Consider the following 12,363-nt stretch of genomic DNA (forward strand, 5'->3'; position numbering starts at 1 on the left):
AAGAAACTATAGGTCTGATGGGGTTATTATCTTTATGAAGCTTTACTAAAGAATATAATTTTGGAATCTGTGGATTCATTAAAATAAGTTTGTGTGTTTGTTGATTTTGGAAAAGACTAACGGATTGATTTATTGTTTCTTTTATTATTTTTTGAAAAGAATTGGTTGGGTCTTTTTTCATAATTTTGAATTTTTTTGGATTTAAAAAGTCTAATGTTTTTTCAATATATTCTGATCTAGTTAGGGCGACAATACTGTTTCCTTTATCGGCTCGAGTAAAAACTAAATTATTTTCATTGCTTTTTGTTACAATTGACTTGACAATTTTTTGGTCAACTGTCGTAGGGCTGGGTATTATTTTTGTTTTTAATATGTTTTTGATGTTATGTTTGTCTGAATTTAAATTTGAGTGTCCTGATTTGGAGTATGATTGTAAAGCTAACTCTGAATCAATTGCTAAGTACTCTAAAGATTTATTTGAATTGTCTCTAAGATTATATTTAAATCCTTTTTCCAATAGTTTAGTTTCATTGGAATCGAATTTAACATTTGATAAATTAATAAATTTTGGAAAGAACTTATGAGTTGAGAACGAACTTAGATTTGTTTCTTTGGCTAAAGTTTTTTGTTTGTTATAAATAAGGTTTTTCAATTTTTTGTTTTGATTTAAAAAATTTTTATGAATAATGTTATTAATGTGTTCTCTAGTGTTCATATCAACAATATCGAATTCTAGAGGATGTAATCTACTAGTTAACTCTGAATGAATTACCTTTATATAAACATTATATATGTCTCTCTGGTGGTATTCTTTCTTCATATCATTCTTGAGCCATTTCTTCATTCCTTGTAATCTTCCTATCTTCGCTGCTGGACTCTTATTGTTTGTTCTCAAATTGATATATTTCGGGAACACATCTTGATGTAGACATTTGGAATAGAACCAAATGTTTTGTGTATTTTTTCTGCTTCTAAGTAGAAGTTTAAAATACCATCGGACCAAGAAGCTAATATCTGCTTCTAATAAATATTTAATGGATTCGGTCCTTACTTGGCGGAAATTCATTATAAATAAAATAAAACGAAGTAATTTCCACTATGTTAAGTGGAAATTACTTCGTTTTATTTTATTTATAATGAATTTCCGCCAAGTAAGGACCGAATCCATTAAATAGATAAAGGAAGTATACGCAATTTTTACTTGTCCCCAACATGGTTAGGTTACGTTGTCGGATTGTGATATATTTTCAAATCCACAATTTAACTATCATTATGAATGTATATTCTATTGAATGAAATATATTTATTTGAGTGATTCTCGATCAAATATGCAAATTTGGATATTTGTAATCCGATATTTTTTCCTAATTGTCGAATTTATAGTATGCAGAATATTTATTATTTTCTGTATCTACCTGCTGAAATCCAAGGTTTGGCAACTATTGCCCTCCTAGTGTCATCGGTTGTTTCACGTCGTTTGGCGCGCTTGAAGTTTGTTTCCTGAATTTCTGATATATTTAGGTATTCATCTCAATATATTTTGAGTTGATATGAAACGTTGATTAACTATGGGACATAAGAAGTGCGTTCTTTGTGGAGAAACTCGCGAATTGAGTGAAATATCGTATCACTCACATGTTTTCATTTCCGAGCGCTTCATGTTAAATTTGATAGTTCATGTTGGGGACCAAATTTGCTTACTAAAAATGACATATGCTCCCTCGATCTATGTATATTACCCTTTAGTTATTACAAAATCACTGCAAATTTGCTACAATGGCTTATCACTTCGAAAGCGCAATTGACGCATCATTGAAGGAGCGCTCAAAAGCTCCTGCTATCAAAGCTGATAGAGAAACAGTACGTTTCTCTTTGTTATCGATATTCTACTTTGATTTCTATGATCTCGACGACGCTATAAAAAAAGGATTACCACCACGTGGCTTTCCGAATATCAGTCGAACATTAGTTACCCATTCTTTTCACTCTGGCGCTCCTGCGATGCTTTTTCACCAAATTATGGTTTTACCTGATTTGTAATGATTTTTTTCAGTTAATTTTCACAAATAATTCAAAAATATTTCAGTGCTTTGTACATTGAATATATCATCAATTGTTTTGCGACAAACGAAAAGTTAGCAATATTTTTAGTGAATTGAACCTTCCGGCTTCAAAATTCGAAGATTACAAACATTGGTTTTTGTGTAAAAGAACTAATTGTGATGAAATTCCATATCGAAATTTAAAGAACGAGTGAGCTAAATTGCTAAATATTATTAGGAGTCTAATGATTGGTCTTCTGTTAGTCGAAACCACTGAAACCGTGAAAAAAAAATTCCAATTGATGCAAATCAAAGCAAAAGTGACACTTATGGACACAAGTGGTCTGGATCTATGAAGGCTGACGAAGTATGAAAGTAACGAGACATTGAAACCGTTGAGGTGTGAAATGTAGCATAATCGAATTTCCAACATCCCCTTAACTCAAGGACATAAGTTCGAATAATTCGAAAAGTATCATTTTGGAGTTCTGAAGGAGTGTTTTTCACAAGTCAACTCATGTTGAAAAATGAGGTCCTTCTTTCATAAAGTGCACCACTCGAATTAATGAAGTTCCAATTAGTGAATTGAATGCATACTTGTCACGTCACACTCTTGAGTAAAAACGTTACTTGAGGATACATTTTCCAACAGCCTTTTTTTATTCACCCCCTCAGAGGGGGTAATCGATTAACACTTGAGTTTCCTTATAGTTTGGAGTTGAGTAGACGACTAAGGGTGTTGTCGAATATTCAGAAAAATCTGCTTTGGATCGACATTGTTTGGGTCGTTTTCAAGTTGGGGTCAACATCCCCAAAGAAGATTATTTTCGGGATCATGAAGGGTGTTCAATTAATGATTCTGATATGCCTATTTATTTTGGGTAAGATCGTTAAAGGACAAAATCTAATCAAGGGATTCGTAAATATGGCTGTTTGAAATTTCCCAATTGTTTTTGAGCGACGCACACGGCTCCGATTCTTCAGATCGCACTTTCAGATCGCTCAAATTTCGCTATTACCAGACGAGAAGGTGCTTCACGACGACCCAAAAGTGCTTTAGTTTACTATTTACTATCCAAAATGTATCTTTGGGTGTTTTTTTTTTCGAGGTATTTAACTTTAACCCTTTCGAGCCTACAGGTACACATATGTACCAGCATAAGTTCGGCAGAAACAATTCGACAATTTTTCAATTCAAAACGGTACACATGTAAACCAGCTCGTAGTTTACCAGTGACGAAACAATCTCCCCCACTAAGGTCGTTTTTCGTCGTTTTCGTCGTTTTTCGCTTCATTGTTTACTCAGTGCCAAGAGTACGTTCTGTTGTTCTCGTTATTTTCGAAGGGAAAAAGTGCATTTTATTGCCAGAAAAGGGTGCTTTATCATTTTCAAAGGTTAGTTCATATTCTCATAGATATAAAGAACATTTCATGATGAATATCAGCAAAAACGATAAAATTGAGTTTTGGTACACATTTGTACCATTAGACCTGTAGTAGTATATTATCTTTCCCTCTTCGTAATTTCAGATGTCTCGCAAATCTCGAATCCATAAACTCTCTGCTAAAGCACTGGAACATTATGCTGAACATCTTTCGGATATTTCTGAATGTTTTTTATCACATGTGATATTTTTGTGAATAAAAAATGAAGAAAGTTTATTAGACAAAAATGCTGCTTCATCTATGTACCACAGTTTGAGTCGACTGGTAAATATATGTACCACATATCAAGGCGGATGGTACATAACAGCACTGTCACGTTGTAGACGGCTGGTACAAATATGTACCGCTGAGTTCACAGTGTTTGCAAAAAAAAAATTGTTTTGCGCTAAACTTCTTGATGGAAATACTTATCCTACTTTCCAATAAAAAACATACTAAGACTTACTCAAATTCAGAGAAAAAAAATTAGTCTCGAAAGGGTTAAGTTGGCATTACTGTTCAAGATGGCGACCGATTTAACAGCTGTCAAGTGATTTATTCTCAGTTTGGTTTGGCAATTCATCATGAATAGACTCACGCCTGAAGAACGCTTGCAAATAGTGCAATTTTATTTCGAAAATAATGGTTCTGTGCGGAATACGTATCGCGCACTACGTCCATTAGCGATGAAGCGCACTTCTGGTTGAATGACTACGTCAATCAACAAAACTGCCGCATTTGGATTGAAGCTTATCCTCAAGTGTATGTCGAAACACCGTTACATCCAGAAAAACTGACTGTTTGGTGCGCTTTATGGGCTGGTGGAATCATTGGTCCGTACTTCTTCAGAAACGATGATGGCCAGAACGATACAGTCAATGGTGATCGGTATAGAGCCATGATTACTAACTTTTTCATTCCTGAATTGAACAACCATGATGTCCAGGAGCTGTGGTTCCAACAAGACGGCGCAACATGTCACACAGCTCGTTCCACAATCGATTCATTGAAAGACACGTTTGGTGACCGCCTAATTTCACGTTTTGGACCTGTGAATTGGCCTCCAAGATCTTGTGATTTAACACCACTAGTTGACTTTCTGTGCAGGGGCTATGTAAAGTCATTGATCTATGCGGATAAGCCACAAACCCTTGACCATTTGGAAGACAACATTCGCCGTGTTATTGCCGATATACGGCCGCAAATGTTGGAAAAAGTGATCGAAAATTGGACGTCCAGATTGGACTACATCCGAGCCAGCCGTTGCGGTCATATGCCAGAAATCGTATTCAAAATGTAATGCCACAAGATTATCTTGCGGATAAATAAAATTCATGTCAATCGAATAATCCATCGTTGTTTTATTGCAATTTAAAGTTCTATAGCTCTAAAAAAAACACCCTTTATATAAAACCAGTAGTGGTTCCAGTAGGCATTTTTTTGAATGATTTCAAATTCATAATATAATTCGATAGAAGCTATACTCACAACTTTCTATCTCTATTTGACATAATTGACGATCCATCGGAAAGTATTGAAGATTCATCGGACAAGATGCAGTGATAGTTAACCTGAAAATAAAACGCAATTATCAGAAAGACATTTCGAACTTCCAACCCTAATCGGAGAGGGGTGTAAAACGATTTGTCTGTATATCCCTGTGGTTCTGGTGTTGGTCTTGACCTACATTCCCATAATTTCACAGTTAAACCTTAGTGCATAATATAATTACCAGTGTTCTATTAATACTTGGTATTCTATTTGTTTCTTTGGAATGAATTTCGAGTAGTGCAGTACCAAGATAATTGGTCTGGTAAGTTCTTCAAACAGCAATAAAACTAACAGTTATATCTGCTTTATTGATCTCTCATAAGGAACTTTAATTTGATGTGTTTCCAGATGGGATTATTCTAAGTTAGTTTCATCGTTGTGGAATAAACAGTCTAATTTTTAAGGTTCTGATCAATACTGATTATGTAAGACGATAATGTGAATATTTTTGATAATTGGTTGGTAATGAACTTTTGTAAACAGGGTGTCCCAAGTTCGACTAACGTTTTTGGAGAACTGGGACTTTTGGAATTCTGAAAATTGGGAGTATTATTATTATTATTATTATTATTATTATTATTATTATTAAAGAAATTACAGAGTAGAGGCAAAAGCCTATGAACTCAAAGAAAGGTGAAAAAATAGTTGAACATACTATATATACAGACAACAGTAACAGAACCAAGAACCAGTAACAAACACAAAATTAAGAGCATAAACCATAAACCGAATGTTCAGATGCGAAACCCATTTTCAAACCAGGCGTCAAGTCTGTTCTTGAAGGCGTTTACGGAAGGTGCATTCACGACGTCACCGGGGAGTCTATTCCATACACTGAACACTCTATTGGAAATGAAATATTCGCGGCACTTTGCACGAAAACTTTCACGCTCGAGTTTTAAACTGTGACCACGTAGATTGTTTGTGTTCATTTGGTATAAGTGTGAGATATCGGCACCGAACATTCCATGGAGCGCACGAAAGGTGATGATCAAATCCCCGCGCAGCCGTCGATCTTCCAGTGAAGACAGTCCCATCCTCTCCAACCTCTCCGGATACGATGGTCTCAAGACACCATAAGGCAGACGAGTCACTCTGCGCTGAAACCCCTCCAAGAGCATCAGATCGCCTCTGAGCCAAGGGTGCCAAACAGGACCGGCAAATTCTAAAATTGGCCTCAGGTATGTTTTATAAATCTGGCCTACGGTAGCGACATCACATCCCTGGAAAGATCTCTGTATAATAAAGAGGAGTCTCCTTGCTTTGTTCAGCGTTTTTGTTATGTGGCTTGACCAGGAGAGATCGCTGGTGATGGTCACACCCAAGTCAACATGTGCGGTGCAACCCTCCACTTCAAGGCCATCAATACAATAACTGTGTCGGGGATTGTTTGCACCGAGATAGAGAACACGACACTTTGACTGATTAAGAGGTATCAGCCAACGAGATGACCAGAGGGAAACCCTATTAAGATCCTCTTGGAGTCGTCCATAGCAAGTCACAGCCTCTCCGAAAAACTTGACATCGTCCGCATAGGATGCACTTGGTGAGACAATAGAAGAAGTCAGATCACTTACATATGCTATAAATAGAAGTGGTCCAAGTACCGACCCCTGAGGCACACCGCTAAGCACCTCCCTGGGCTCCGAATATGATTGTCCGACATTCACTGAGAATGTTCTGTTGGTCAAAAATCCCCTGATCCAGTTGAGGAGTGCACCACGAATGCCAAAACTTTCCACTTTATACAGCAAAAGAGATATTGGAACCTTATCAAAGGCCCTGGAGAAATCCAAATAAATAACATCAATAGGTATCTTTCTATTCAAGGCTGACGTCCATTTATCCAAACAAAATAATAAATTGGTGATTATGGATCGACCAGGGACAAATCCATGCTGTGAATCAGGAATTAGTCTGTGATTCAAGAGGAAAGATGTTAGCTGCTCAGAAATAACTCGCTCAAGAATTTTACAAACTATTGAAGTCAAACTTATTGGCCGATAATTGTCAGGATTGTGCCTGTCACCCTTCTTAAAAATTGGTTTGACCTTGGCCTCACGCCAGGGGGAGGGTAAATCACCAGAGGCAAGAGAAAAAGAGAATATGGACGCAAGAGGCACAGATAGACTAGTAGCACACTCCGACAAAAATTTGGCACTGATATTATCGGGACCAGGTGACGATGAGATCTTAAGCGATCTAAGTTGTCTTTCAACTTCTTCATGTGTGATCACGATTTCAGAAATGGATGACTCATTACGGGGAGTTGTCAGCGGCGGCATGGGGCCTACCGGCTCAGAAATAAAGGCGAGAGAGAAGCAAGATGCAAACGACTCCGCTGTCTCAATGGGACTGAGTAAATCACCATCCTCAGCAGATCGAATTGAAGGGGTGGACACCTTGCAGTTGAGACATTGGCGTGTGAACTTGAAAAATTTCTTTTTGTTGTTGGATGTCGTCAGGCTGTTAATGTAAGAAATTTTTTCCCTTTTAATTGACTGTGACAGAAAGTTGGACAACTGTCGATGCTGCTTAAATATAGCTTCACTCTTGCTTCGAAGGTATCGCCGCCAAAGGCTCTTTTTATACTTTATAGTTCGCAAAAGTTGATTGTTAATCCATGGTTTAAGTTTATCTTTAACAGTCTCCACGAATGTTGTGTTTTTGTCGATTGCACTACATATATAGTCAAAAAAGTTCTTCCACCGCTCATCAACACTGCCCCTGCCCAATACAGAATCCCAATCAACTGCGTCAAGAGCTCTTCTCACCTCTCTATAATCAATGACTTTGTGAGTCTCTCCCACGATATTGTTCTTCAGCGATGGAATTCTCAACTGAAGTTGAGTGCTCAAAACCAAGTGATCCGATTTTCCAAGTGGAGGACCATATCTGATATCTGATACCATGTCCGGGTCATTCGTAAATATTAAATCAGGACATGTAGGGGTCTGATTCGCCCTATAACGAGTGGGCTTTTCCACCAGCTGTTGTAGGTTGGAGTTAAACAGCATATCTATGAATAGAAAGGATGGAGAATTCGCAGATGGGAGTCGCGAAACTATGATATTATTCTATGATATATTCTCTACTAAACTAAAATTTTTAAAATTATGATATGATCAAGCAATCAATTCTGTCTTAGCTGTCTTATTTATTCAAGTAGTTTTCGAAAGATCAATAGAAAGGCTGAAAAAAAATTGAAATACGCGTAGTCACTATTTTGTTCATTGAATTCATTCTAACTTGAACCTACTTCACATTTTCGAAGTAAAAGAATGTGGAATTGCCGTAAATAAGAATTATTCATAGTGGAATTCAATAATTTTCAGTACCCATTACATCAAAACATAGCATGGCTGCAATGAGTACTCAATACATAGTCACACATGAAATTCGATCTTAAAGTTAATTCGAAACATGATCTGAATGCAAACATGATGTTGAATCAACACTCGTATGCGCCTAGTGCGTGTTGTGATCTACTAGACACGCAAATGGGAAAACACTTTTTAGTTTAAAGAGGTGGTACAGATATCACGTAATTGAGTGAACCTATTTGGATGAACATATCATTTTGAAAACGTAATCGAATGAATTGTAAAGATTATTATTTTCGAGTATCCGAAAATTGTTCAATTCAGAAATCAAAAATTATTTTTCTCTAATTCTGTGGTTATTCCGTTCATTCTTCCACATCTTGTAGAACAAAATCGTGCGAGAATATATCAGAAACGCACAGTTTTCATGGTTATATTTTATTATTCTATGTTGGTACTCCGAACTTTCTGCCACGGCTTTATCTGTCAATTCATCAATTTGCCTTGAAGAAATCAGTTCTGCCAACCAACATTTTTCAATGCAAAAATCACTAAAATATATTTATGGACATATTTCATTAATTTCAATGAAAATGCAATGAATTAGAGAAAATAATGTATAATACTCGTACAGAAGGCTTATTCTACCACTCGTTCATTCCAAAACTCGCCACTTCGTGGCTCGTTTTTGAATTTTGAACTCGTGGAAGAATATCATTGCCTTCTGCACTTGTATTATAAATAACTATTCTCCACCTTTGACATTAAAGCTGTATATAAATCAATTCTGAATTATTTCCTTGAACCATTTCTTTCACAAAATGCATTTCAGACCAGAATGTTTTGAAAACTTTGATCTCGTTTTCGCGTTGTGCCACACCCATTTCATTCTACTTTAATATTCTTTAAATTATTTGATTGAAGAAAATACTCACCGAATACTTCTGGTGATAGACCCTGAGTGATGAATCCTGATAAATTCATTCGAAGTAGTGGCCACGTGAAAATAAGACTGCTTCTCGTTTACGAAGAAGGTATCCGGCACCCAAATGTTCTTGATGAATTCTGATCCCACAGATAACGTTTCTACAGCTGGCTGTTTTCGAAAGGCCAATCTTGGGTCGGTCCAGAATTGTCGAAAGTAGAAATCCAACGTAAAATCCTGGAAAGGAGATGCACTGAAGATATCGGACGATTGTCTTTACTGTTCTAACGAATGCAAGGCACTTTCGAATGATGATTTACAACATGAAGTATGCGTTTGTGGCATGCAATGGGTCGCATGCTACTTTACGACAACTACACTAATACTAGCTATACAATACTATATTCTATTATGTATACTAATGGAGGCTAAAATCGTTTTAAATTTGGAAGGACCTGGCAGTAGATACATTGATTGATGTAGTGGAAATGATCAAAATTAGCAATTTTCAATTGGATTTTTCACGTCTTACACTCATAAGGTGAACCACAAAAGAAAAATTTTAGTTCTATTGAAATTCATGGAAAAATTCCTAAAAATAGTCGAAGCACCCAGTAAAAAAGTGACTTGTGGCTCCACTTACAAGGTCTTAAAAGACTTCATGAGTATAATACTGAATTCAACATATCCATTACCATAAATTTGAATGAAAATAAAATAAAAAATGGTTGTGGAATCTTTCCATGTAATATGGAAAACTGCAATTTAGGTTCGGTTTGTTTTTGATAATGATTCTTTAAGATTTTCGAAGGAATCCAATTTATGATTTGCACGACAAATTTTTGGATTCTTGTTCAGGCTAAATGTTTAGTGTATAGACTAAATTTGAGGTTTGTGGCTCGATGTACTCTAGGATTGTTGACAATGATGTATTGTGCCCGTTGAAATGTTTGGTTGAGTTACAGCAGATAGTTGTCTGAAAAAACATCTAAAATGAAATTACGATAATATAAAACCTAAGTGCCTTATTTTAAAAATAATCTCAAAACGCTTTGCAGGTTAAGTTTTTGGCTTATATTTCAATAGTAGATTTCTTCGTATGACGTATGTTATTTTTGTATAAAACAAACGATCTGGAAAATCTTCTATTGTAATACAATCGAAATAAATACTTACTCTCTATGTAGCCAGTATTTCCTTTCACACCAAACGTATTAAGTTGTAGTGTGTATTTTTCGTTAATGATAAAAAAACATGGTTGGAATGAAACACCAAATACCTGATGAATTGATGAGAATCGTGTTGAAACCAAAATGGGGGTTCTATTCGTAATGAAACATTGAATACCAATAAATTGATAATCATGCAACTCTGACGAAGACTACAGTCACTAAGCATTAAGCCATCTAAGTGTAGAGCTCATCTCGCAAAGACCTGTTAACTAATAAATGTAAAATTTAATGATACCGAACAATTATTCATGCCAAACAGCAGCATTTGCATAGGACCGTCGGAGGGATGATTAGAGATTCATATATCTATTAGTTAAATGGCGAATGCGAAATGTAGCCACATGCAGTTACTTATCTGCCTCCCAATGCATGGTGCAGATCGTGAATGCAGGTCTTTAGGATACACTTGACAGAGCTGGTTAAAAGGGACAGGTCAGATCACGTTTTATTAGTGACCTTAAATTCGATTTGGTTTTCCACGGGATTGTGTGCCCGGTTCGTATCCCTTCGCCTCCTTTGGAATGCTCAGAAACACCCTTGCGAATACAACCCTGCCCTTTTCGGACGTATCGGTGATGCTCTATATGCTCCCAAAGGAACTACGTCGAAATCGGATTAGAGCGAAATTTGTTGCCAATCAATAAACGTGACAACGTTCATTGAAACGGATTTTGTTCATTATTTTGTTATGACTGGTCGATTTGCTTTAACGCCACTGCAACCATACGCTTGAGGGGATGAACAACCACTTTTATTCAGAAGGAATGATGTGAGTCCGACATAAAAATATTAATAATCATGTAAGCATGATGTAAGTCTAAAAAATTTGGAAATATTTTCATACACAAGAATTTTCCATTGAGTCGCCGAGAAGAAAGAATTTGAACAGTTCATATAGAATTTCACAGTATTTTTCAAAAAATATTTCAGACACACTTTATTCAATGATCAAACTTCGGTTAATTTATGTTCGAGAGATATTTTGAATTCAGTTGCTCGTTTTACTGATGAAAAAACAAAAATTAATTAGATATTTTTCTGTTGATACAACTCCCGACATTTTACAACATTTAGGCTGCGTTTTCACTGGTAATACTCCCTCGCGAAAGTCACTTGGGCGAAATATACTCGATGCGAGTGAAATTTCGCACTACCCAATGCAGAGCGCAATCCTGCGCGAAAAATTGCGCGAGTCGGGCGAGCCCTCAGTTCTAATTTCTGTACAAAAAGGTAGGCTAAGCTTCTAGCTAATTTTCTTCCACTCATCTCCTCTCTAATTTCGATTGGAATAATTTTTGTTTTTTGGATTTCCACAAGAAGTTTCGGTTTTTGTTGAGCTGGATGACCTGCAAGTCGTCTAAGGGAACCAAGAATATATCTTCGAGAAGTTGTGATTGAACAATAAAACTTGAACCAAAGACACATGAAGAACACCCGATAGGATTTCCAAAATGTATAAATGATAACCTACTAATATTATGTAAGCATACGAAATTTTTTTACAATATCAAACAGTTTTAGTTCATGATTTTTTCTATTCAGTTTTTGAGTAGAAATGTCAATGTTATTTTCACACAATATATCGACACTGATAATATGTATTGTTGGTTTGCTACTTTTAGGCTAACTATTTAGTTCATGTGTTAAATATGTGGTCTGTTGTCTTTATGGTTGTTGACCAGGAGGTACAATAACCGTCACAATGTTATAGAGATCGTAGTTCTTGATCGACCAAAAAGTCTGTAAGATATCCTAGAGTGAAGTAACACGTTAAATATAGAGTAGAATGAATTATATCGGTCTTATTTCAAAAATAATCTCATAGTACCATATTTATGATGAAATACTCGAGATACCTATAAACC

General features: G+C 36.1%; 1 protein-coding gene across 3 annotated transcripts in view; it reads right to left on the reverse strand.

Moving 5' to 3' along the window:
* Positions 1–12,363, reverse strand: part of LOC123674821 (gamma-aminobutyric acid receptor subunit beta-like) — an 87,209-nt gene that overhangs the window by 19,266 nt on the left and 55,580 nt on the right. For all 3 annotated transcript variants that reach the window (XM_045609913.1, XM_045609910.1, XM_045609911.1), the window contains exons 4-5: positions 9,277–9,503; positions 4,956–5,038 (exon numbers count right to left, since the gene is read on the reverse strand). In XM_045609913.1, the coding sequence (XP_045465869.1) occupies positions 4,956–5,038; positions 9,277–9,503 (310 nt within the window). The remainder of the gene's footprint in view (positions 1–4,955; positions 5,039–9,276; positions 9,504–12,363) is intronic.

This window comes from Harmonia axyridis, chromosome 3 (assembly GCF_914767665.1).
Source record: "Harmonia axyridis chromosome 3, icHarAxyr1.1, whole genome shotgun sequence".
NCBI classification, from domain to species: domain Eukaryota; kingdom Metazoa; phylum Arthropoda; class Insecta; order Coleoptera; family Coccinellidae; genus Harmonia; species Harmonia axyridis.